Source organism: Prionailurus viverrinus, chromosome B1, assembly GCF_022837055.1.
Source record: "Prionailurus viverrinus isolate Anna chromosome B1, UM_Priviv_1.0, whole genome shotgun sequence".
NCBI lineage: Eukaryota > Metazoa > Chordata > Mammalia > Carnivora > Felidae > Prionailurus > Prionailurus viverrinus.
Genome location: NC_062564.1, coordinates 117,620,572 through 117,643,733, shown reverse-complemented (window position 1 = coordinate 117,643,733; position 23,162 = coordinate 117,620,572). Strand labels below are relative to the sequence as shown.

At 39.7% G+C, this 23,162-nt stretch overlaps 1 protein-coding gene across 1 annotated transcript in view; it reads left to right on the top strand.

Annotated features, from left to right (window-relative positions):
• Positions 1–2,301: 2,301 nt before the first annotated feature.
• Positions 2,302–23,162, top strand: part of ARHGEF38 (Rho guanine nucleotide exchange factor 38) — a 128,100-nt gene continuing 107,239 nt past the window's right edge. Inside the window, exon 1 of the mRNA XM_047857089.1 lies at positions 2,302–2,497. Within this exon, the coding sequence (XP_047713045.1) occupies positions 2,302–2,497 (196 nt within the window). The remainder of the gene's footprint in view (positions 2,498–23,162) is intronic.

The following is a 23,162-nucleotide window of genomic DNA, read 5'->3' as shown; positions in this document are numbered from 1 at the left end:
AAGAGAGAGAGCACAAGAGGGGAAGGGGAGGTGGGGGGGGGGTAGAATCCTAAGCAGGCTCTGTACTCAGCGTGGAGCCCATGCAGGGCTCAATCCCATGACCCTGGGATCATGACCTGAGCTGAAATCAATAATCGGATACACAACTGATTGAGCCACACAAGCGTCCCTATTGTACCATTAATGTGTTCCTTAACCGTTTATCACATTTAAACTCTGTTACCATTTTTTTTCAATTTTCTATCTGTTTTTTATGGATCACTGGCAAAGTTCTTGAGTGCTGTATCCTTAACCCCATATTTCTCATAAGTCCTATAGTTTTAATGGCACAACTTTTCAGTAGCACTATACCTAAGTAGTATATCTCTGTTAGTTACCAGGTACACATATGCAAACATATCATATATATATATATATATATATATATATATATATATACATATATATATATAATTATATTATATATATAAAATATATATATAGATTAGAATATAATTGAGACATTGTTAACAGAAATCAAGCTCATTTTACATGTTTGTGAGTGTGCCTTTTAAAGCATTTATTATATATGCTTGGAAGGGCTTGTTGGCTTGTTATAAAAAAGATTATCAATTATATTAAACAAAAACCATTCAATATGCCAAGCTATATATAGATATCTCTACAGTGGGTGAAGATTTGTCATTTATCTTTTAAGGTAATTATGCAAACTATATTCAGCCCACACATCTTGATTGGAAAATGGTATTTATCTTTTTTTCCTCGTTTATCAACCTTGTCTAACAAGACTTAGCCATGATTCAGAATGGGTGGCACAAAGCTGGATTTTGGCAATACCTTTACGATAAAAGAGAATTTGCTTTCCTCTTTTCGTTAACGAGGGCATACAGAACATTCAGTACATCTCCAGGGCTTCCGTGAATTTCCCCCTTGAGAAATCTCAGTAACTCCAAGGAAAAACAACTTCAAAAAAATTAATGAAAGGCACATCAGTATTTGCCTTACTCCCTCCCAATCGCTGCCCCTGTCCTTTCCACATTATTCATGTCTCTTCTCAGTTTCAAACATTTTCCCTTCCCTTCTGTTCCCGGGGTGAGTTTCCCGCACTCCATCTGTGAAAGGACCGGTAAAAGATCTCACAGAAATTACACCCTGACACAGTGCTTCTTTTCCTAAGCACCAGAACCAAGAACAGGGTTGGGACCATGAGAGGGTTAATTTAATGCAGGGCAATGTGTGGAAGAGAGACCTCAAAAGTCTCCAGGCGTCTATGGACATTTCCTCCTCGTCTTGTGCCTGCTGCCAGATGCCTCTCAAATGAGAATGCTCCTTTCCTCAAGAATGTGGATCAGGGTTTGGCAAATATGTTTTTAGTAAACAGTTTGTGAATATTTGTAAAGGCGGAAGTATGACTTTTGAGTGCACACGGTAATCCCTAAAAGTGATTCTGTCCCCACTGTTGTGATGCACATGTAAATTCTAATAGCCCCGGGGAGACTGGGTGGCTCAGTCAGTTAAAGGAGTTCCACTTCGGCTCAGGTCATGATCTTGTGGTTCATGGGTTTGAGCCCCACATCAGGCTCTGTGCTGACAGCTTGAAGCCTGGAGCCTGCTTTGGATTCTGTGTCCCCTTCTCTCTCTGCTCCTCCCCTGCACTCTCTCTCTCTCTCTCTCTCTCTCTGTCTCTCTCTCAGAAATAAGCATTAACAAAAAGAAACAATAAAGGTTTAAAAAATTCTAATAGCACCACACTAACTCTGTGGGTCACATGTGGGTGACTCTAGCTAAAAGTCACACGCAAGCCCACGTCTGCCTCCAGGCAGCAGACCACAGCGCAATCTCCCAGTGCACCTGTACACACCCACAGGCACACATTAAACCCACAAGCTGCAGGTTACTCTCGTGTGTGTGCTTCCCTTCTGCCCTACCCCACCCTGTTCTCCCGTTTCCCCCAACCAACCCCCAGCCTCGCCACACACAATGGGATTTTTGTTTGCTCCGGTAGCATGTGACAGCACAGTCCCTGCTTTGCCTAGCTCAGTGCTGCAGGTCTCTCTGGTAACAGGTGGCAGCTTCCCCTGTAGGATTCTAGGCATAAAAACCAATGACCTCATAGGGGTGGGGCTCTGGGACTCTGGAGAGGTGGCAGTCACAGCCAGGTAACCTTCACAGCTTTTAGGGAAGCCTTTTAGTAAGAAGGGGGCTGTTAAACTCTTTACTCTGGTGCCTTCAACCCCGGCCCTGAGGCAATTTAGCAAACAGCCATTGCCTACAAGTCTCAAAAGCTTGTCTTGGCCTCAGATGGATCCCAAAGAAACCACTGGGAAAGAAAACATGGGCAGCAAGAAAAAGAACCTGACCTTCCTGAGGCCCAGGCTCTATATGCTGGAGAGAAGGAAGACAGACACAGTGGTTGACAGCAGTATTTCTGGGGACCACTCTGGTACTTTGAGGAGGAGTCAGTCTGACAGGACCGAATACAACCAGAAACTACAAGGTAACCACCAACAAATCAATTGACCTAGACTACTGCACTCCCAGCTGCTTTCTCCTACTCTTCCATTCGCAAGGAAATCACTTAAGGCAAAGGGGAAAGCGAATATTACCTTCTCTGTAAGGAAGGAAATAAGGAAAATAAGGAAACAAAAAAACGAATAAGAAAATGAAAGTAAATGTCATTCATAAATTATAGGAAAAATTTTTCATGTGCTTTAATCGTTAACGAGCCAATTCTGAATTATTAATATATTTTTTTTTCTGGGGAGAGTAATATTTTTTCCTGCTGTCTTTCTCTCTTCCTTCTCCCTCCTCCAGCCAATTTAAAAAGTGGGAAGCACTAGAAAGCAAATGATTTAGAAACCAACAAAAGATAGTTTCTCTCAATAGATAGGTGTGGGATGTCATACCATGAGATCTATCTAAGTAATTGTACTGAACTGGGATTGTGGTTATCTTAAATAGGGGCATGAAACTGCAATCATGTCTGTGAAAAACGAGGAATGTTAGTCACTGGGTTGGTATAATAGGATTTGCTGAAAATCACATAGGTGGTCATTCCTTTAGAGTGAATCGAATAGCATCCAAATATGGTAAGAGATGTTTAGCATGCTTAGATTGAATGACTTTTGAGGAAATAACTTCAGTTTATTTTGTGATAGTCATAAGATAATTTGGCACAGTTATTATAAAACATCCTGTTTAAGTCCCTGAATGTCTATCCCTTTCCATCCACCCTTTTTCCTCTCTTTCTCTTGAAGGTCACCTGTTCTAGTAAACTTCATTTTGATGTTGATATTGTGCCATGTTTTAAGTATCCACTGCAGTACCTGTAATGTGATCCCCAGACCCTGCCTCTCCTGCTTTGAGCACACTGTGAGTTCGAGCTCGTATAATCCTACCACAAGCTGTCATTCTGGACTGAAAAATTATGATGTGGCTAGAAAGACCAAGAGAATACCCTTGTATTAGTAGGTCTCTTTCCGGAAAAAAAAAAGTATTCAGGCTTAGTTACACAAATTAATTAAACTAAATTAATTTAAATGAAATCTTTAAAGCTGCCTGCTATAAGTTACTGCTTTAAAAAAAAAAATCCTGATCATTCAGGATTAAAATGCAGAGTCAAGTCTTACCCTTAAAGGGCCTTTCTAAAAACGAAAGAAGGGTATTATTTGATCTTTGAAACTTTCAAAGGCAATGACACTTTACTCAAAGCAATGGATACTTTGGAAAGTGCAAATTTTAAAGTCAGATACATTTGTCTTGCAGTCTTGGCTCTTCCAACTTTCTAACTATAAGACTTTGAGCAAATTACTTGAAATTTCTGAGCCTCAGTTTCCCTATCTGTGAAAGTGGGACAGTGAGACTTACCACAGTATTGCTGAAAGAATGAAATCAGGTAATAACATAAAACGCCTGGCATATTGGCTGACACATGGTAGGTGCTCAGTAAATGGTGTTATTTTTTATTTTAGGAATAATTGGAATAATAATGATAGGGTAGGACTTTCCCTTTATTAATCAAATTTACAAATCTACTAATCTATTTCAACTCTTTTCTGTCCTCTGATGAAGAGACCACATATACAAATTCAGTAAAAGCCTATGGCTTTATCTCTTATAACATATTTATTCTGCCTGAGATTCACTAATTCAGCATCTTTTTGGTCCAGATTTTCCATTAGCAAAATAAAAATGGAAAATATTTTTTGCTCTTCACTTCCTAAACTTAGTTAAAAAAAAAACCCAAAAATACCAAAAAACTTCTGCAACCACAGAAGACAGCAAATGTTTGCTGGTTACTTTGCAGAAGACCTCAGGCTTCTTATGCACTCCATTGGATTGGTGTTTTTTTTTTTTTTGTTTGTTTGTTTGTTTGTTTTTTAGTCTTCTTGAGTTGAAGACTTGTTTTTTGTTTTTGTTTTTGTTTTTTTAACATTTACTTATTCTTGAGAGACAGAGACAGAGTGCAAGCAGGGGGAGAGGCAGAGAGAGAGGGAGACACAGAATCTGAAGCAGGCTCCAGGCTCCGAGCTGTCAGCACAGAGCCCAACGTGGGACCCAAACCCACAAACTGTGATATCATGACCTGAGCCAAAGTTGGATGCTTAACTGACTGAGCCACCCAGGAGCCCCTCCATTCGATTTGTGACTTCCCTGTGCCCTGATGGATCCTGTTTTCTTTTTTTTTTTCAACATTTATTTGTTTTTGAGAGACACAGAGAGGCAGAGTGTGAGCAGGGGAGAGGCAGAGAGAGAGGGAGACACAGAATTTGAAGCAGGCTCCAGGCTCTGAGCTGTCAGCACAGAGCCCAACGTAGGGCTCAAACTCACAGACTGCGAGTTCATGACCTGAGCTGAAGTTGGAAGCTTAACCGACTGAGCCACCTAGGCCCCGGGTCCTGTTTTTGAAGGTAGAAGAAAAGATCCAGAAGTTAACCCATGTTCCTAGAATCGTCTGTGTAGGAGAAAAATCATCAGGGAATGTAGAGGAGAACATCAGAGCTGTAAAAATAGGCTGGCCCCTGATAAGCAACATTTTTTAGATGTAACTTTTAATAAAATCCAAGTCTGCTATGTAATACCTATTAGAGCTTTTAGTGTGATTCTTCTGTAACTGCTTTGGCAACAATAGAAAATATTTTCTCGTTAACATTCAAGACAGTTCTGTTGGGTTTACACTCTGATCTGCATTATACCCATTATCATGCAGATGGATCCTAAATGAACTTTAGAATTTTTTTATTATCGCAATGTCAAGAGATTTTCCCTCTGCCTACTTTGGAACTGGTGGTTCCCTAGGAAGCACTGAATAAAGATCTGAGCTGGTTAGAGCCCTTGGATGGATGGCCCAAAGCCATTGTGAGGTCACAGTGTGCTTTTCAATACTGGAAAGAGGCCTCGGATTATTTAGCCAGAGTCCTTCAGCAGCTGTGATGCTAGTTGAGTAATACTGTTCACTGCTCTGTCTCTTTGAGCATCCTCTCTGGGTTTTGGGAAACCTAAGGCCTTTCTTTGGTGCCCGTGGGCTAACCTCTTAACTCATACTAGATAGTCTAACCTGTTCAGTTCAATTTCTGGCTGACATCACTTTAGCAGTGAGAATCCTAAATTGTAGTTTCTTTAAAAATGGTAGACTGAGGGGCGCCTGGGTGGCTCAGTCGGTTAAGCGTCCGACTTCAGCTCAGGTCACGATCTCGCAGTCCCTGAGTTCGAGCCCCGCCTCGGGCTCTGGGCTGATGGCTCAGAGCCTGGAGCCTGCTTCCGATTCTGTGTCTCCCTCTCTCTCTGCCCCTCCCCCGTTCATGCTCTGTCTCTCTCTGTGTCAAAAATAAATAAAACGTTAAAAAAATTTTTTTTTCTTTAAAAATGGTACACTGGGTGAGAGCTACTAGATTAAACAGTAGAACATGGTCCTAATGAGAGTATCATAAAATTTTTGTAGAAGGTTGTGATCACAACAACATAGTCATTAAGCCTCAGGTTTTACAATAGTTTTTTGCTCGCCTACTGTTAATGGCTTCTTTATGCCTTCAACAGATTTGTTCAGTTAATTAGCATGTATTGAATATGTTATGTGGTGAGCAAAACAGAACATGTGCCAGGGATTACAACTACAAAACCATTAAGAAAAAAAAATGACCTTTACTCCAAAGGGGCTTAAAGTCTCATTGGGAAAGATAAGACAGGTAAACAAATGCAATAAAGCAGCATGACAGACTACAGGTGGGATCGGTGGGTCCATAAAAGGAGGAAATTGTCTATTCAGGTTTGGGCAGGGGAGGTTGTTGGAAAACGTTGTTGTTAAGAGCTGATAAGGTGGGCACCTGGAGAAAGAACAGAATGGGGAGAGAAGAGTGTTTTAACTTTCTCATCGTACTTATCTCTATCTGAAATTATGTAGTCTGTTTCCTTGTTTCTTGCCTACTATTGACTCTCATTTCCTCTCCTGTGTCTCATCCCCCAGTCCATGAGGGAGACCCTATCTGTCTTGGTAACTCTTCCACTTTTGCACTTAGAATCATGCCCAGCACACTGTAAGCCCTCAGTAACTTTCAAATAGAATGAATGACTTGAATGATGTGGTCTAGGTAGGGAATCAGTGTAAGGAAAGGCATCAGAGCCTGAATTAATAACCCTTGTATCTTCGAATGTGCGGGTACATGTTGCCATTAATAAAGATGATCCTTCAGTAGAAAGAAATATATTAGGGATGAAAATGTACAGAATTGCCTATATAACAAATAATTCTTAGTAGAAGCCTACTTCTTTCCTGACCCTACCTTTTAGAGCACAGCAGACCCTAAGTCCACTCATTCCTCCTCTTGCATTCATCACAAGAGCTATGTCACCTCAGCTTCCAAGCTAGCTCAGTTCCTCATTGCCATTTTACTGAGAACCACAGAGAGGGATCAAAGCTGGGGAAACTCACCGGCTGATTTCTTAAAACTCTTTTCTTTGGGAAGTGATTTTGTGTATGATTATATGTGTGAACTCCACCTTTGAAATGTGCCTCCTTTGGTTACGTACAAGTGTTCCTGTATGCATGTGGATTATCTATCTAATCTATGATTATGTATAGTTGTGTATGTATACTTGAGACAGATCTCTGCAATGATTAAGACTTTTTATGAAAAGTTTATTGATTAACACTCAGCAGCTTTTACTGAAAACTCTACATGATTGATATGACTGACTTTGTATGTTTCCTCTCGGTGTGGGTGATACGGGATGAATGTTTATGTCCCCTCCAAATTCACATATTGAAGCCCGCGTGATGTTATTTGGAGGTGGGGTTTGAGGGAGGTAATCAGGTCATGAGGGTAAAACCCTGCTGAATGAGATTAGTACCTTATAAAAAGAGGCATGAAAGACCTTGCTCCTGCTCTCTGCCGTGTGAGGGTTTGGGAAGATAGCCATCTATCGGCTAGGAAGGGGTCCCTTAGCAGACACTGGATCTGCCTTGAACTTGGGCTTCCCAGCCTCCAGAACTGAGAAATAAATATTTGTTGTTTAAGCCACCCAGTCTATGGTATTTTTATTATAGCAGCCCCAACTGACTAAGACAGTGGATCAGTTACTTTTATCCCATATGGCCACCCTAAGACTCTGGTTAATTTTTTGGCCACTGTGTATTCTTGCTTATCAAGTATCAGGTGAAAAAGTAAAAGTGGATGAGTAAAATGCCATCACTGTTGCTGATAACACAAGTCAAATTTGTATCTCTAATTCATTATAGGTCCATGGTGCTTTCTTATTTTTGCAAAGACTATCATATCATTCTCATTAAGAAAAGATTGCTTGGTTGTTTTTATAAAAGCCTAAGGTGTTCTTACCATGCTGATGAACCAACCTACTACATGAATGATATACAGAATAACATATATTGTCGTGTGAGGACAAATGGCTCAAATAATAAGTTAGATGTGGTAAGATTATGGGAACATTTAATTTGTAGTGATTTTTAAAAATACAGACCAATCTGGGGCGTCTGGGTGGCTCATATGGTTAAGCAACCAATTCTTGATTTCAGCTCAGGTTGTGATCTCACAGTCAGGAGATTAAGCCCCACATCAGGCTCCACACAGAGCACGGAACCTGCTTGGGAATCTCTCTCTCCCTCTCTTTCTACCCCTTCCCTGCTCACATGTGCGCGCGCGCTCTCTCTCTCTCTCAAAATAAATAAATAAATAGACATAAAAAAAAAAGAATACAGACAATCTGTAAGTGAGAAGGAGGAGCAGTTAACCCTGGGAGATTTGGTGATTTCTGTTTTGGGCCTAGTGAAGGGTAGAATAAAACCAATTGTGCAGCTGTCTGTGCACGTTTCTATCTCAGTGCTACAAGTCCTTTGTGTTCCTCCTTTTCTTTGAGTATTAAGTCCTTTTTTACCTGCCTTCATACACCCGTTAGTGAAGTGGGAAGTACTTGGATCAGTAATGTAACACCAACATAAATAAGGTGTATTTCATAGTTTGAAGGGTAAATCTTTATAAAAGGCAAGGCACCTGTAAATCTAGGTAACTTCTGTCTCATCACTGCATAGAAACCAAAAAGAAGCATGATATTTTACTTTCCTTCTTTTTTAATAAAGGTATTTTATGGTTTTTGGAAGTAATTTGAATTAAGCAAAGGGTGAGTTCCAGAAATCAAGAATGTTTGAGCTATTCTACCACAATCACATTGTGGTAAGAAAATGTATTCCTGTGTTCTACTTATGGGACTGTAGATATAACTTTCTTTTTAAATTTGTTTTAACGTTTATTTTTATTTTTGAGAGAGAGAGAGAGAGTGTGTGCAAGTGGGGCAGGGCAGAGAGAGAAGGAGACACAGAATGTGAAGCAGGCTCCAGGTTCTGAGCTGTCAGCACAGAGCCTGACACGGGGCTTGAACTGACGAACTGTGAGATCATGACCAGGCCTCCTGCCTCTGAGGGAGCTGAAAAATCTAAATTTGAACTTGGCCTTTCAGGTTATTATGAAGGTATATTTATCAATATAGAAAGACATAACATTGTATTTAACAGTTTGCCAGCTTGACTCACAAGTGTTAAATGTATAGACGTGATATGTTGGCCTCTATTTGCACACTCAACGGAGGCTGCTTATAAGTGGTTTTTGGTTGTAATCTATGTTTGGGATGTGGCCCTTATTCTGTACTAGGTGTGAAAAGTGAGAGAAGGAAAGGTACAGACTGAGTGACTGTCATCTGCTAGCAACCACGCTGGCCCAGGGACTTTCACACATTATTATTTAATCCCAACACCTTTTCAGTTCTGGTTTCATAGTTGAAAAAAATAAGTGTGTAGGGGAGGAAAGACTTTACTCTCCTGGGTTCAATAGCTGGACCTATGAAACAAACTGACAACAGGCAGATTAACAGGAGAAAATGTATACAAGTGTACTAATTTTTAATATTACCTGCTGGGTAGCATCATAGGAAAAAAAAATGCATGTTCCCACAATGGGGAGATTTGAGAGCTTATATAGCACCATAATAGGGAAGGAAAAGGAAATGTAGGCCACTTAGGGGAGAGTAAGTCGTTTATGAAAGATGAATGGGTCTTGAGAAGAATAGATGGGGACATAACAGTTTGTGACAGTTTGCCTAGGTGTGGTGTCAACGTCTTGTTTTCTCTCCTGTGATAAGAGTCAATGTTCCCCAATTGATGAAACTCCTTAGAGGGGCACCTGGGTGGCTCAGCTGGCTGAGTGTCCAACTTCAGCTTAGGTCATGATCTCACAGTTCGTGAGTTCAAGCCCCACATTGAGCTCCATGCTGACAGTGCAGAGCCTGATTCAGATTTTCTCTCCCTCTGTCTCTGCCCCTCCCCCTCTCAATATAAATAGATAAACTTGAAAAGAAAAAGAAAAAGAAAAAGAAACTCCTGAGGAGGAGATTTATGACAGTTGAGTTCCTTTTGGAGGATCTGTCTTTAGGCAAATAGAGCGCATAGAAAGCCTCTCCCTGCATCTGCTGTTTATCAAGTGCCTTTGGCTCAAAATCATTAATAAACCAATGCAACATATTTTAAGATGTCATGTCCTAACCTCTTTCAGGTGGTAGAGCTTGGCTTTGAACTCAGATGCTTTAAATATTTGCAAATAGGATGCATCTAGTTCCTTGACATAGTAGGCATTCATCTGGGTGGTTTATTAGTAACGAGAAGTCAAAGCAATTTGAGGGTTGTGGTACATGTTTTGTAATGGGGTAACATTCCTCTGCTACAATGATGAAGGCTACTAAATGTTTCACTTTGGAATACATATCCTTTTTGGGGAACGATTGTGACACTCCTCTGCAGGAGTGTTGCTGTATAATAAATGCTCTTTTTGTTTAATTGTCAGGAAACAGAATTACAAAGTTAGGTTAAGCAAACCTGTCATGTAGTAATAGCTTGATGATCTCCATTTCCCACTTCCTTGATTATCTTGACATTATTTCTTTAACTTTAGGCCCTCATCATTTGTTTATTTGCATCTCCAAAACTAATATACAACCAAAACACCGAGAACCCTTGTCTACAGCCACAGGGATGGGATGGGTAGGAGGAGTGGAGGTGTGTGCATGTGCAAGTGAAAAAGAGTGGAATTAGTTACCGGGAACAAGCAGCTCATCATCTGGTAGGTGATATTTCCATATAATTCTATGAAGTCAGCCTAAATTGGGAGTCTTAAATGCAGCAGGAAGATAGTGTTGTGATTAAAAGCCTTTGTCCTAGGTTGTTCTGAACAATTTCTTTGCTGATTAATGAATCGGAGAATAAATGAACACTCTAGGATACCTGTGCTGAGCCCCTCGATAGAGAATGCAATCTTGACTGTCTGACATCCAGTCCTGACTCAAAGAGGAGAACTTAAAGGTCATGTCATCAAGCAACTGCTCTAAGAACTTTGAGTCATTGCAGCCCCTTACAGAATTGTCTTTCCAGAATGCTTCTTAATGATAGGTCTCCCATGTCACTACAAAAAGCTGTCACAGATTTCTGCTTCTTTCTTTGTTGTGAAATAGTTGATGAAGACATTGTTTACCTCTCTCAGTGCCATCCAGTTTTATTCAAGGAAATGCTTTGGCTCTTCTTAAGAATTAAAACATGTCTCCTTCCCAGATAAAAACAAGCAATTTACTGCATTTAGCTTCCTGAGGCTTAGAGTCCAATTTGTACTGAATGCTTGGCCTTTAGAGTAGCTGTTTTCCTTGCCTAAGCATTTCTTCCCTCAAATCTCAGCTGGGATGGATTCTCCTCATTGAGGCCTTTGCTCACCTGGGAGAGTCCTTCTCTGACCATCCTACCTCAAGAGGTATAGGGAAGGAAAGATATTTCCTTTTTTCTCCTAGCTTCTGTGGCTGGAACCAGTGAGTTGAACTCACTAAAGACAGACCAACAGGAAAAAATCATATACATGTTATTTGATGTTAATATTTTTACATGACATGGAGGGCTTCACAGAAAGGAGGGAAAATCCCAAATGAGCAACTAGGCCCATGGTTATATACCATTTTAACAAAGAGTGATAAGTTGTGGAGATGTGACAAGACAAAGGGAAAAAGGACTTGGACCAGGGGTGTGAAATTGTGGGAAAGTAAACAGGAAATACGTGGGGGGGAGCTCATAGAACATAAGGATTGGTTTAGTGAGGTCTCTACAGACTCATCTTGGTGTCAGCTCCTCATCTCTGGTAATAAGAATGTTCTCTTTCTGGAGCACCTGGCTGGCTCAGTCAGAAGAGTATGTGACTCCTGATCATTGGGTATAGAGATTACTTAAAAATAAATCTTAAAAAAAAAAAAAAAAAAGAATGTCCTCATCCTGATGCTGGAAGGGCATCTTTCTCACAAGAAATTTATACTTTGCCTAAAGGCATTTCTCAATTGCCTTTAGCTTAAATAATCAATATGCCAAAGTAGCATATTTTCAGGTGTTCAGGCCCTTCTGCAGCCTTTGTATTACTTACCCACTGCTCTCTAAAACTACACTGTTCCATTTTCACCTCTCTTTTCCATATGAATGTAGTTCTTCTTGGGGATAGAGATTTAGTCTTATTTTAACACTCAAGCAGTGCCTGATATATAGTAGATGCTCAGCTCAGTGACTAAAAGTTATTAAATGACTAATTACAAGTATATTGATCCGTATCATTGACATACTTGTCTTTATAATTCTGTCATTCCTATTTCCCCATTACTTAATTGCAGTTAACTTTTGGCTTAAACTGCCCTAAATTCTTTTACTATAAAGGGAGAGAGAATATAAATGAGTAAATCTAATTAAACAAGAAAAGAAATAATTTCTTGGCCAAAGAAAAAGGAGATCTCAGTTTTAATGAATTTATTCCACAAGCATTTCTAGGTGTTCATATGTGCCAGATGCTGCCTAGATCCTGAGAATATAAAAATACATCAGAAACAAACCCAGTCCACTGAGTGACAGGCAATGAACCAATAATTGCAGCAATGGGGTACGTGCCTGAGGTGTGCCTGCAGGTTGGGTTTCTGGGTTGCAGGTTCTGAGATGGAGATTAGGGTGCAGGAGCTTATTATGTGCTTGTGACCACCACCTGTGGAAGAGAAGGGAAAGGCACAGAACTGAGAGAGAACCAGTTGTGCTGTGATCTGGTCTCAACGGAAGCCTTAGCCAACTCTAAAGGCAAGTCCTAAAGATAAGATGATCCTTTAGAGTTGTTGCCAGTGGGATGAAGGACCCTTACATCGCCCTTCAAGTTACTGGCTTGGGGCCATCCTGGGAAGGAGGTATGATGGGGAGGTTCCTGAGGAAGGCCTGTCTGTAGGTGGCACTCCCTGCAGCTGGGGCAGTAAGTCTTTTGTTCCTGAAGGGGAACTGATCAGCTCATCACAGCATCCACCTCTTATCAAGTGGTTATTCTTATATTAGAGATATAAGAAAGCAATATAAGAATTGTGATGGGAAAGGGGCACCTGGGTGGCTCAGTCAGTTGAGCATCCAACTTCGGCTCTGGTCATGATCTCACGGTTTGTGAGTTCAAGCCCCTCAAAGTCTCTCTGCTGTCAGCATGGAGCCCGCTTTAGATCCTCTGTCCCCTTGTCTCTCTGCTCCTCCCCCACTCATGCTCTCTCTCTCTCTCTCTCTCTCTCGAAAATAAACATTAAAATGGGGTGCCTGGGTGGCTCAGTCAGTTAAGCATCTGACTTCGGCTCAGGTCATGACCTTGCTGTTCGTGAGTTCAAGCTCCGCGTCAGGCTCTGTGCTGACAGCTCAGAGCCTGGAGCCTGCTTCAGATTCTGTGTCTCCCTCCCTCTCTGCCCCTCCCCCGCTCATGGTCTATGTCTCTCTCTCAAACTAAATAAATAAACATTTTTTTAAATAATAAAAAAAATAAACATTAAAAAAGTGTGTTTATATATATATACATATATATATATATAAATATTCATTAAAAAAAGAATTGTGATGGAAAAGAGTTTAAGCATACAACAAGAGTAGAGACATTGAAATCTGAATCTTGAAATCCAATTTGGATTATTTAAGGGCAAGGGGGTAGTGGGCATTCCAGACAAAGGGATTAAATATGTCCTACAACATGGAACAGGGACTAAAACTGGTCTCCCTGTCTGAAGGTTCATAAATGAAAAAGAAGGTACTAACACCAATTAAGCATGCGTACTAGGCACATAGGTGCATTATGTCAAATGGATTGTCTTAAAGAACTCCTGGGCTATCTGTACCTCTTTGGATACTACTGCTATAGAACATGGCAAAGCACTAAGGACAATTAAGCCAGAGGAGCAATATGGTTTGACATTCCAACCCAGTTTTTCATTAAACATCCTCATCCTGCTGTGTGCCCCATTGTTAGTGATGATGAGGAGTTTTCAAAAACTAAATAATACAAATTATCAGATTTTTATTCTTAGAGTGGAATATTCTAGTGAATCTATGGAGTATACACTTTATTCATTGCAGTTGTGCATCTTTCTAACTTCCTTCCACATGGAACATTTTGTTAAAAATAATAAAATAATACAGCCACTGGATCTGCTTGTTGGCCACTGTTTACTTCAGGAATGTAGATGAACTGGGAGCCTGGGTAGCTCAGTCAGTTAAGCATCCTACTTTGGCTCAGGTCATGATCTCACAGTTTGTGAGTTCAAGCCCTGCCTCAGGCTCTGTGATGCCAGCTCAGAGCCTGGAGTCTGTTTCAAATTCTGTGTCCCACTCTCTCTCTGCCACTCCCCCTGCCCATACTCTGTCGCTCTCTCTCTCTCAAAAATAAACATTATTTGTTTTTTTTTGTAAATTGTAGTTGAACGTGCAGGTAGAAATTAAGAGTCTCTTGAAGTTTCTGAGTATTGTTCAAAATTTTATCAGCATTGCTGGTTGAGAACTACTGATCTAGAATAATGCCTTACACGATGAGCACTCAGTAAATATTTGTTGAATGAACAAACAGATGGGTAAAACCAGTTTTTCTCATCCAGCCAAAATTTTACATTTTTCACAATAGAACAATTACAACAGAAAAATTGAATACAGTGAAGACTTTACTAAGTAAAGTTCCCTTTCTATTCAGGGCTTAAAACCTGTCCTCTTTCACTAATCTTCTCCTGCTAAAGACTTTAAATAAAGACATTCCCAGAAAGTCCCCATTTATTTAGCTCCTAATTGTTTTGGCTGTACTATGCTGCTCACTGTAGGAGCCTGTAAATTCAAACCAATGCTACTTAAGTATTTTTCAAACTAGGTAAGCTTTGTTGTAATTTCTTTTTGAAACCCACTCCTTTACTTTCTGCAGCAATTAGCAGTCAGAGAAAATAAATCACATGCCCTTCGAATGAGAATAAAATATTTCCCTGCCCCAATGTTTGAGCTTTCAAATTCAGAGCAGTGGAGGGTCTGCTCTTTCACATTTTCGCTGAATACTTCACTGGCTTTTCTCCAAAACCTGTGTGACATGCAATTATTTTCAACCTATTTCACAGAAGACCTGCTCCATTCATCTTCCTGTGGGTCAGATTTCCATTGAAACTGATAAAAGATTTTACTGTGTGAAACTTAAGTCAGTAGGGTTCAATGCAATGCTAAGCCAAGGTTTTTTTGGTTTATGGGGGCAGACATGAAATATGGTTTGGAGAGGGATGAAAGAACATTCATAATCATATGTGGGGGGTTGGTAATGATATGTCTGGAATAAAACCCTAGATAGAATTATGAGTGGTGTTTACACTGGATGGGTAGAGAAGGGGCTGGACAGGTGGAGGGAGGGAGGGGGTGATGGTCAGAAGCTCTGAACTCAATTTATGACTCTGTTACTTAAGGTAAAAGACTTTCTTCTTTAGAAATTAGTTTTCCTTTTCTATATAATGAAATAGGACTGGATAGACTTTATCACCTTATCTCCTGTACCTGCTTTCCCCTTCATTATTCCCTATTTCTTTAAATGGCATCATTCCCTGTTCTCGGTCAGAAATCTGAAAGTGAGCTTTGACGTTTCTTCTCCTTTCCCCCATACACTGATTGCTCACCCAGTTTACCTCAGAAATTTCTCTTGGTCTGTTAAATTCTATCTTCTTGATAACCAGACTAAACATAACTGCCCCAGTCTCTCCCCTTACAACTAGACTGGCTAGATTCATGGGTAGCTCACCATCTCCCTACCTTCAGGCTTGCTCACCATCCTCTTCCTTGAAATCTGATACTACTGAGGCCAAAATGATCTTGCAGAGAATCTTAGAATTAGGAGTTCTTAAAACTCCAGATTCCTGTGGCACCTGGGTGGCTCAGTTGGTTAAGCACCTGACTCTTGATCTCAGCTCAGGTCTTGATCTCATGGTCGTGAGTTCAAGCCTCATGTTGGGCCCCACACGGGGTATGAAGTCTACTTAAGAACAATAACCAGGCTTCTGGGTGGCTTAGTTGGTTAAGTGTCTGACTCTTGATTTTGGTTCAGGTCATGATTTCATGGTTCGTGGGATCAAGCCCCATATCAGGCTCCATGCTGATAGTGCAGAGTCTGCTCGGGATTCTGTCTCTCCCTCTCTCTCTGACCCTCCCCTGCATGAGTTCTCTTTCTCTCTCTCTCTCTCTCTTTCTCTCTCTCTCTCTCCCCCCCCTTAAAGTAAATAAACTTTAAAAACAGCAACAGCAACAACAACAACAACAACAAAGCTCCAGATTCCTTACGTAGGCCTTCAAGATCGGTCTCCTGATAATTTCTCTAGACTCATCCCGTTATCACATCCTTACCACATTCTCTGACATTTGCCCTCAGTCACACTAAGCTTTTTTTCTTCTTTCTTTTAAAAAAATTTCTCTTTAATGTTTATTTCTTTCTGAGAGAGAGCATGCATGAGCGGGGGAGGGGCAGAGAGAGAGGGAGACAGAATCCAAAGCAGGCTCCAGGCTCTGAGCTGTCAGCACCAAGCTGAAGTCAGACGCTTAACTGGCTGAGCCACCCAGGCACCCCTTGCTGAGTTTTTTTTCTAATCTTCTTTTGCTGCCAAGCCTTTGGACATGCTACTCCCTTTGCTCAGGACACTAGCCCTTCTTCTTGACTAGTGCTACTCTTTCAGATTTCATTTCTGTCACTTCTTCCCAGGCCTGACCTCTAGGCTGTGCTATGTCCAGCACAGGTCACAGTTTATTGTAATTATATCTGTATGCCAGTTTTAAAACATTGATTGATATTTGAAATTATGAAGTGATTTGTTTGCACAATCTTTCTAGAATAATTTTCTCTTAAATATTTTACAGTTGTCACATTCAACTCCTAATTATAGCAGAAATATTTTGGCAACCTGACTTTATCAAATCATTTCAAAGCCTCAGAGAAGTTTTCATGGAAACACACATACTCTTTTACTCTCATATTTCATCAGTTTATATAAGTGTAATTAAATTAATGTAATTACAATAAGAAGTATGTGCATGCATAAGCAGGGCAGAGGAAGAGAGAGAGAGAATCTGAAGCAGGCTCCAGGCCCAGGGTGGAGCCCATCTCAGGGCTTGATCACACAACCCTGGGATCATGTCCTGGGCCAAAATCAAGAGTCAGATGCTTAACGGACTGAGCCACCCACGTGCCCCAAGATAATTTTTATTCTTATTTAATTGTAAACATATTGATGGCTGTAACGAAATTATGAATTAATTCAGGGTCAGCTTTTTGCGTTACATTATCCTGTGTTCTCCATAGTCAAGTGACTCTGTAGGTTCCTCAGTGAATAAGTGTTGAATGGTAATAAGTATATGTGCCTGCCTAGTCTGGTCTTGAGGGTATGGGGTGGGGGGTGGTGTTAAGGCATTAGGCACAACCTTAAACTTGGTGTATGAAAATATTAGCTCCAACTCTTCTTTATTAAGAGATAAATGAGATTTTAATATAATTACAGAAATCAAAATCCATGATTGTTTTTCAGTCATTGATAAATAGTATCAGTTAGGAGCCTTAATCCAAATAAATAAGGACCTAGGATTTTAAAAGTAAGAATAACGTGTACTTTAGCAGGACATATATCCTATTTTAGTCATCTTTCTGCTCTTTCAACTTTCTTAAGAAGCACAACATTTTCAGTGAATTTCTCAGAAACTCATTTACATTGGTGATTTAGCTTCAGGGTAAATGGGAGAGAATTAGACTTTTAAAATTCAAGGGTTCATATTATGCCAAACAGCATAGCATGCAAGGGCTATATTCCCACCTCATTTGAATTCAGCCTAAGTAATAAGAATGCATGTTTGGCCTGGTACTGAACTGACTGTGTCGAAGTCCTTGCCATATTGTGCTTTTTCCTAGAATAGGTCCAGAGTGAAGGAAGGTGATTTCCTGATGGATGCTCAATCCCCACCCCACCCCCACCTTTGGAACATTTCCAAAGCAGAGGGGGGCAAAGGAGGAAAAGCAGGTGCAGCCATTCAGAACCAGATATAGAAAAATGGCAAGTAAATCATGGCCATAAAAATAACGACTCACATTTTTTGAGTGGTTTCTGTGTGTCACACACTGAGTTGAGCAATTTGTATGCTTTATTTCCATTCTCAAACTTCCTAGCAATGAGCAGTGGTTACAGTGCAGGTTTAGGAGCCAGATTGGCTCAGGTGTGACCTTGGGCCTTAACCACTGTGTCTTTCAGCTTCTTCATGTGTAAATAAAAGGAAGGGAATTAAAAAATCTACCTTGTAGTGTTTCCATGAGGACTGAAGAGCTAACACAAGACAAATTTAGTATTTAGCACAACAGGAGTGCTCAAACATATAGGTAAGCTCTTACTGCCATTACCATCACTACTGGTGTTATTCCCTTTCTGCAGATGAAGCAGTTTAGTGAGGCCAAATGACTTGGCCATGGTCACACAGCTAGTGGTTGGCAGAGTCAGTGCTGAACTGTGTGTCCACCTGTCCAGCACAGTTCTACCACATGTAATGTAATGTACCCTGATCACAACGTAAGCAGTCAGGTGGTGGAGGGCAGAGAGCCCGGGCTTCAGAGCTAAGCACATCCGGTTCAAATCCCAGCATTTCCGCACGCTCTGTGAGTCACTGGATAAATTTCACTCACATTCGCTGTGTTTAGTTTACTCATCTTTAAAATCAGAGTAGTGTCCCATTTTTAGTGTTGTCAGGAAGATTATAGATAATGTGTATTTTGATAAATGGGTACGTAATGGGTACTTGCTCATAATAGTTGCTCTTATTAAAGGCTATCACAATGTATTATAACAAGCAGAGTTTCAATAATAGTGCATAATGTTTTAACATCAAAAATAATTTTTAATTATTTATTTTTTTAAGCTTGTTTATTTATTTATTTTGAGAGAGACAGAGACAGAACAAGTGGGGGTGGGGGCAGAGAGAGAGAGGGAGAGAGAGAATCCCAAGCAGTCTCTGCACTGCCAGTGCAAAGCCTGATGTGAGGCTTGAACTCCCGAAACTGTGAGAGCATAACCTGAGCCAAAACCAAGGGTTGGACACTGAAGGGACTCAGCCCCCCAGGCGGCCCAACATCAAAAATAATTTTTCAGAATATATACTTCTATAAATAAATGTGGCATATAATGGAAACTATTCAGCCTTAAAAAGGAAGGAAATTCTGACATGTGCTACAATATGGATGAACCTTGAAAACCTGCTAAGTGAAGTAATCCATTCACAAAAGGACCAATATTCTATAATTCCATATAATTCCATATAATTCCATATGAGGTACTTAGAGTAGCCAAATTCATAGAGACAAAAAGTAAAATGGTGGTTGCCAAAGGTTGGGGAGATGAGGAAATGGTGAGTTGGTGTTTAATGGGTGTGCAGTTTCAGTTTGGCAAGATGAAAAAGTTCTGAAGATGGATGGTGGTAATGGTTGCACAGCAGTGTATATATACTTAATGCTGCCAAACCGAACACTGAAAAACGGTTAACGTGGTGGGGCGCCTGGGTAGCTCAGTTGGTTAAGGATCTGACTTCGGCTCAGATCATGGTCTCATGATTAGTGAGTTCTAGCCCCGCATAGGGCTCTGTGCTGATGGCTCAGAGCCTGGAGCCTGCTTCAGATTCTGTGTCTCCTTCTCTCTCTGCCCCTCCCCCACCTGTACTTTCTCTTTCTCTCTTTCTCTCTCTCAAAAATAAACATTAAAAAATGGGTAACATGGTAAATTTTGTGTTATGTATATTTTACTACATTAAAAAAAATAAAAAGTATATCCTTCTAGGAAAACTTTAGTATTAAAATTATTGAAATAAAAATCATAATCTTGAGATCAGCTCCTGCTTCCCTAGTCATATTTTGTGATGTTTTATGTTGAATTCCACCAAGAAGTCACTTTAGTCTTTATATTTTATAAAGTGTGCTTGACTATTTTTACCCACAACATATGTTCCTTTTTGAATTGGCAGGTAAGTATTAATCAATGTAGATATTCTAACAATACTGTCAGAGGAGAAATAATATTGTTGTGACACCAAGAGAACATTTTTATTATACACATTACCTTGAAATAACATTTTTGCCAGGAAATTTGATGCAACGTACATGTGATGCATGATAGAAGCAGCCCAGCTAAAGTACATTAGTCATGTGTGCCGCACATGATATATAGCCCAAGAGCCTGGGAGATACAAGGATATAATTAACTATGAAGGTCACTCCATCACCAGGATCATATTTGGAACAAAGATGTATTCAGTTATTCTATTTACTCTATTTATACTTCAACTCATTTTTATAAGCTTTCCTTTCTATGTGATTTTTAAAACTCCCATAAGCCCCCCGCCCCCGGTTTTTTTTTTTTTAAAGAAAGTCTTTTTTTCTAAAGAGCTGCCTTACATCCCAACCGAAGTCAAAACCATTGTGAACTTTAAAATATGACTTGCTTTTGACATTGAAACTTTTTCCTCTTTTTTTCAATTACTATAATAAATGTTAAATTTGGGGTGGGTAGCGATTTCAATACACTCAGAAGGCCTTATGTAGGTCTGTTCTATCGGCGTGTGTTTCATGGTTTCATTACATTTTCACTACTTCTGAAGTTCTCTTTTATTCTTGCACTCATTTTGCTTCAATATAATACCAGTTCTAATTATTCACCTTCGTCTCCCGCCCTTGAGTTCCACCAGACCTTCCTGGACAGTGGGAGGAATTGTCCATCTCTGGTCTTTGCTCTAAGCATTTCCAAAGCCCTTGCTTTTTCTGTAGGCACAATAGTGAATACTGCACATCCCTGCTCTCTCTAGAGAGCTCTTAGCCTCAAAGCACTGAGATTTCTAAACTTTCAAGCAGGATCCTGTTATATGTTGAATGTTTTCATCAGGAGTTTGGAAAGAGGAAGTCTCTACAGCTGCTTCTTTTGTATCTTGTCTTCCACTACCCTGAGTTGTTTGGATCCTATTTTTGTTTAACTGGACTTCTTACTGAGGTAACATTTTCAGAGAGATTACAAGCGTGGCTACTTTCCAAGTTCTATGATAATTGAAATCAATGGTCTTTTGTCCTAAAATAGAAATAACAAGGGGGCCAAGAGCAAAGTCTTTTTCTCTCAGAATTCGTTACACATTATATTGCAATGTCTTCCAGTGTCTAACGTTTCACATAAGAAATGTAATTCAACTCAGAGTGCCTTCCTAATTTTTTCATTCAAGAAGCTTGTAAGAGTTTCTTTTTATCCTTGGAATTTAGAAATTTCTCCTGAGTATGTTTAGGTATGCTCCTCTCTATGTGTTTCCCTTTTAATGTGAAAGGCAGTTAAAATTGACTAGCAAATGTCCATTTCATGGGTTACATTTTATATTTGTTTATTTTCTCTCCACTGGTTTCCATGTCTTTCTTAGATTAATCTTCCATATGATACATGTTTCCTTCTTCATTTCCATCCTATTCCTTTCTGCATTTCAATCTTCCATTTGGGACCATTTACTGAGTAAGGTACATCTATCTTTTGGAATTATTTTTAATGAAGATATTTTGGTGGTAACCTAAAATCTTGTTTTCCTAAAAAATGTTTATTTTGAGAAATTTTTACGAGGCATACAACTCTAGGGTGTCTGTTATTTTCTCTCAGCCCTTTGAAGGTATTATTCTACTATCTTCTAGCTCTGTCATGGCTGTTATGGAGGCAGCCATGAGTCTAACTGCTACCCGTTTTTAGGTAATGTGTCCTTTTTCACTGCCTGTTCTTAAGATCTTCCATTCACTCTCATTATGTTGAAATTTCAAATGCTATCTATATCTAGGTGTAGTTTTCTTTTTTTTAATTGTGTTTGAAATTCATTGTAATTTCTGATTCTGAGGATTAATGTGTTTCAAAAATTCTGAAAAGTCCTCAGCAATTGTTACCTCACATATTGCCTCTATTCCTTCTCTATTATACCCCGCGAAACTCCAGTTAAGTGTTTGGTAGACACTCTTCTTCAATTCTCAATGTCCTCTACCTGTATTGCATATTGTACATCACATCACCTCTCTCTGTCACATTCCGTATAACATCTTTGGCTTGATTCATTAATTCTGCTTTGTATCGTTTACTATTTTATCTTTTCATTGAGGTTTTGATTCCATTGAGTTTTTAAATTTTCATTATGAATTTTATTTTTCAAAGCTATATTTCATTGTTTATAAATCAACTTGGTAATTTTTATAGCTTCCTGTTTCTTGTTCATAATTTCAAACCACTTTTTGCTTGTTTGGCCTATTAAATATACTTTTTAAATACATCTCTGTCTCATAATTCTAATATTTTAAGCTTTGTGGGTATAATTGTGCTATTTTTTTCCCTGTCTCTGACTCGCGGTACTTTGTTTCCTTGTGTGTTTTAGGATTTTTGTGTGTGTGTGATCTCATATTCCCTGCAAAATATCTGTGGTAATTATGTGAGACCTGAATTGAAGTTCTATTCAATTTCATTGTTTTGTTTTCATTTTCTTTCTTGCATTTTCTTTTATTTATTGTATTCTCCTCCCCTTTTTATTTCTTATTGAGATTCTTAAATCATTCATCTTCAGTTTTGCTGCTCTCCTTATACATGAATTTTAGGCTACACATTTTCTGTAAGTGATGTTTTCGCTACATATATGTAAATATTTCTTATCTTTTGAAATAAATATCTTCTATTTATTTTTATGATTTCTTCTATGGCCCATCAGTTACTTAGGAGTTTTTTTAAAAAGAAAATTTTTTAATGTTTACTTTTGAGACAATGCAAGAGACAGAGTGCAAGTGGTTGAGGGGCAGACAGAGGGAGACACAGAATCTGAAACAGGCTCCAGGCTCTGAGCTGTCAGCACAGAGCCCAACATGGGGCTTGAACTCACAAACTGTGAGATCATGACCTGAGCTGAAGTCGAACGCTTAACTGACTGAGCCACTCAGGCACCCCTACTTAGGAGTTTTTAAATTTAATTCCAAAACAAATAGAACTGAAGGATTTTCTGGATATTTCTTTCTTTCTTTTTTAACGTTTTTTATTTATTTTTGAGACAGGGAGAGACAGAGCATGAACAGGGGAGGGTCAGAGAGAGGGAGACACAGAATCTGAAACGGGCTCCAGGCTCTGAGCTGTCCGCACAGAGCCTGATGCGGGGCTCGAACTCACGGACCGCGAGATCATGACCTGAGCCGAAGTCGGCTGCTTAACCGACTGAGCCACCCAGGCGCCTCTGGATATTTATTTCTAACCGAATTGCATTATAGTTGTGGTTCGTAAGT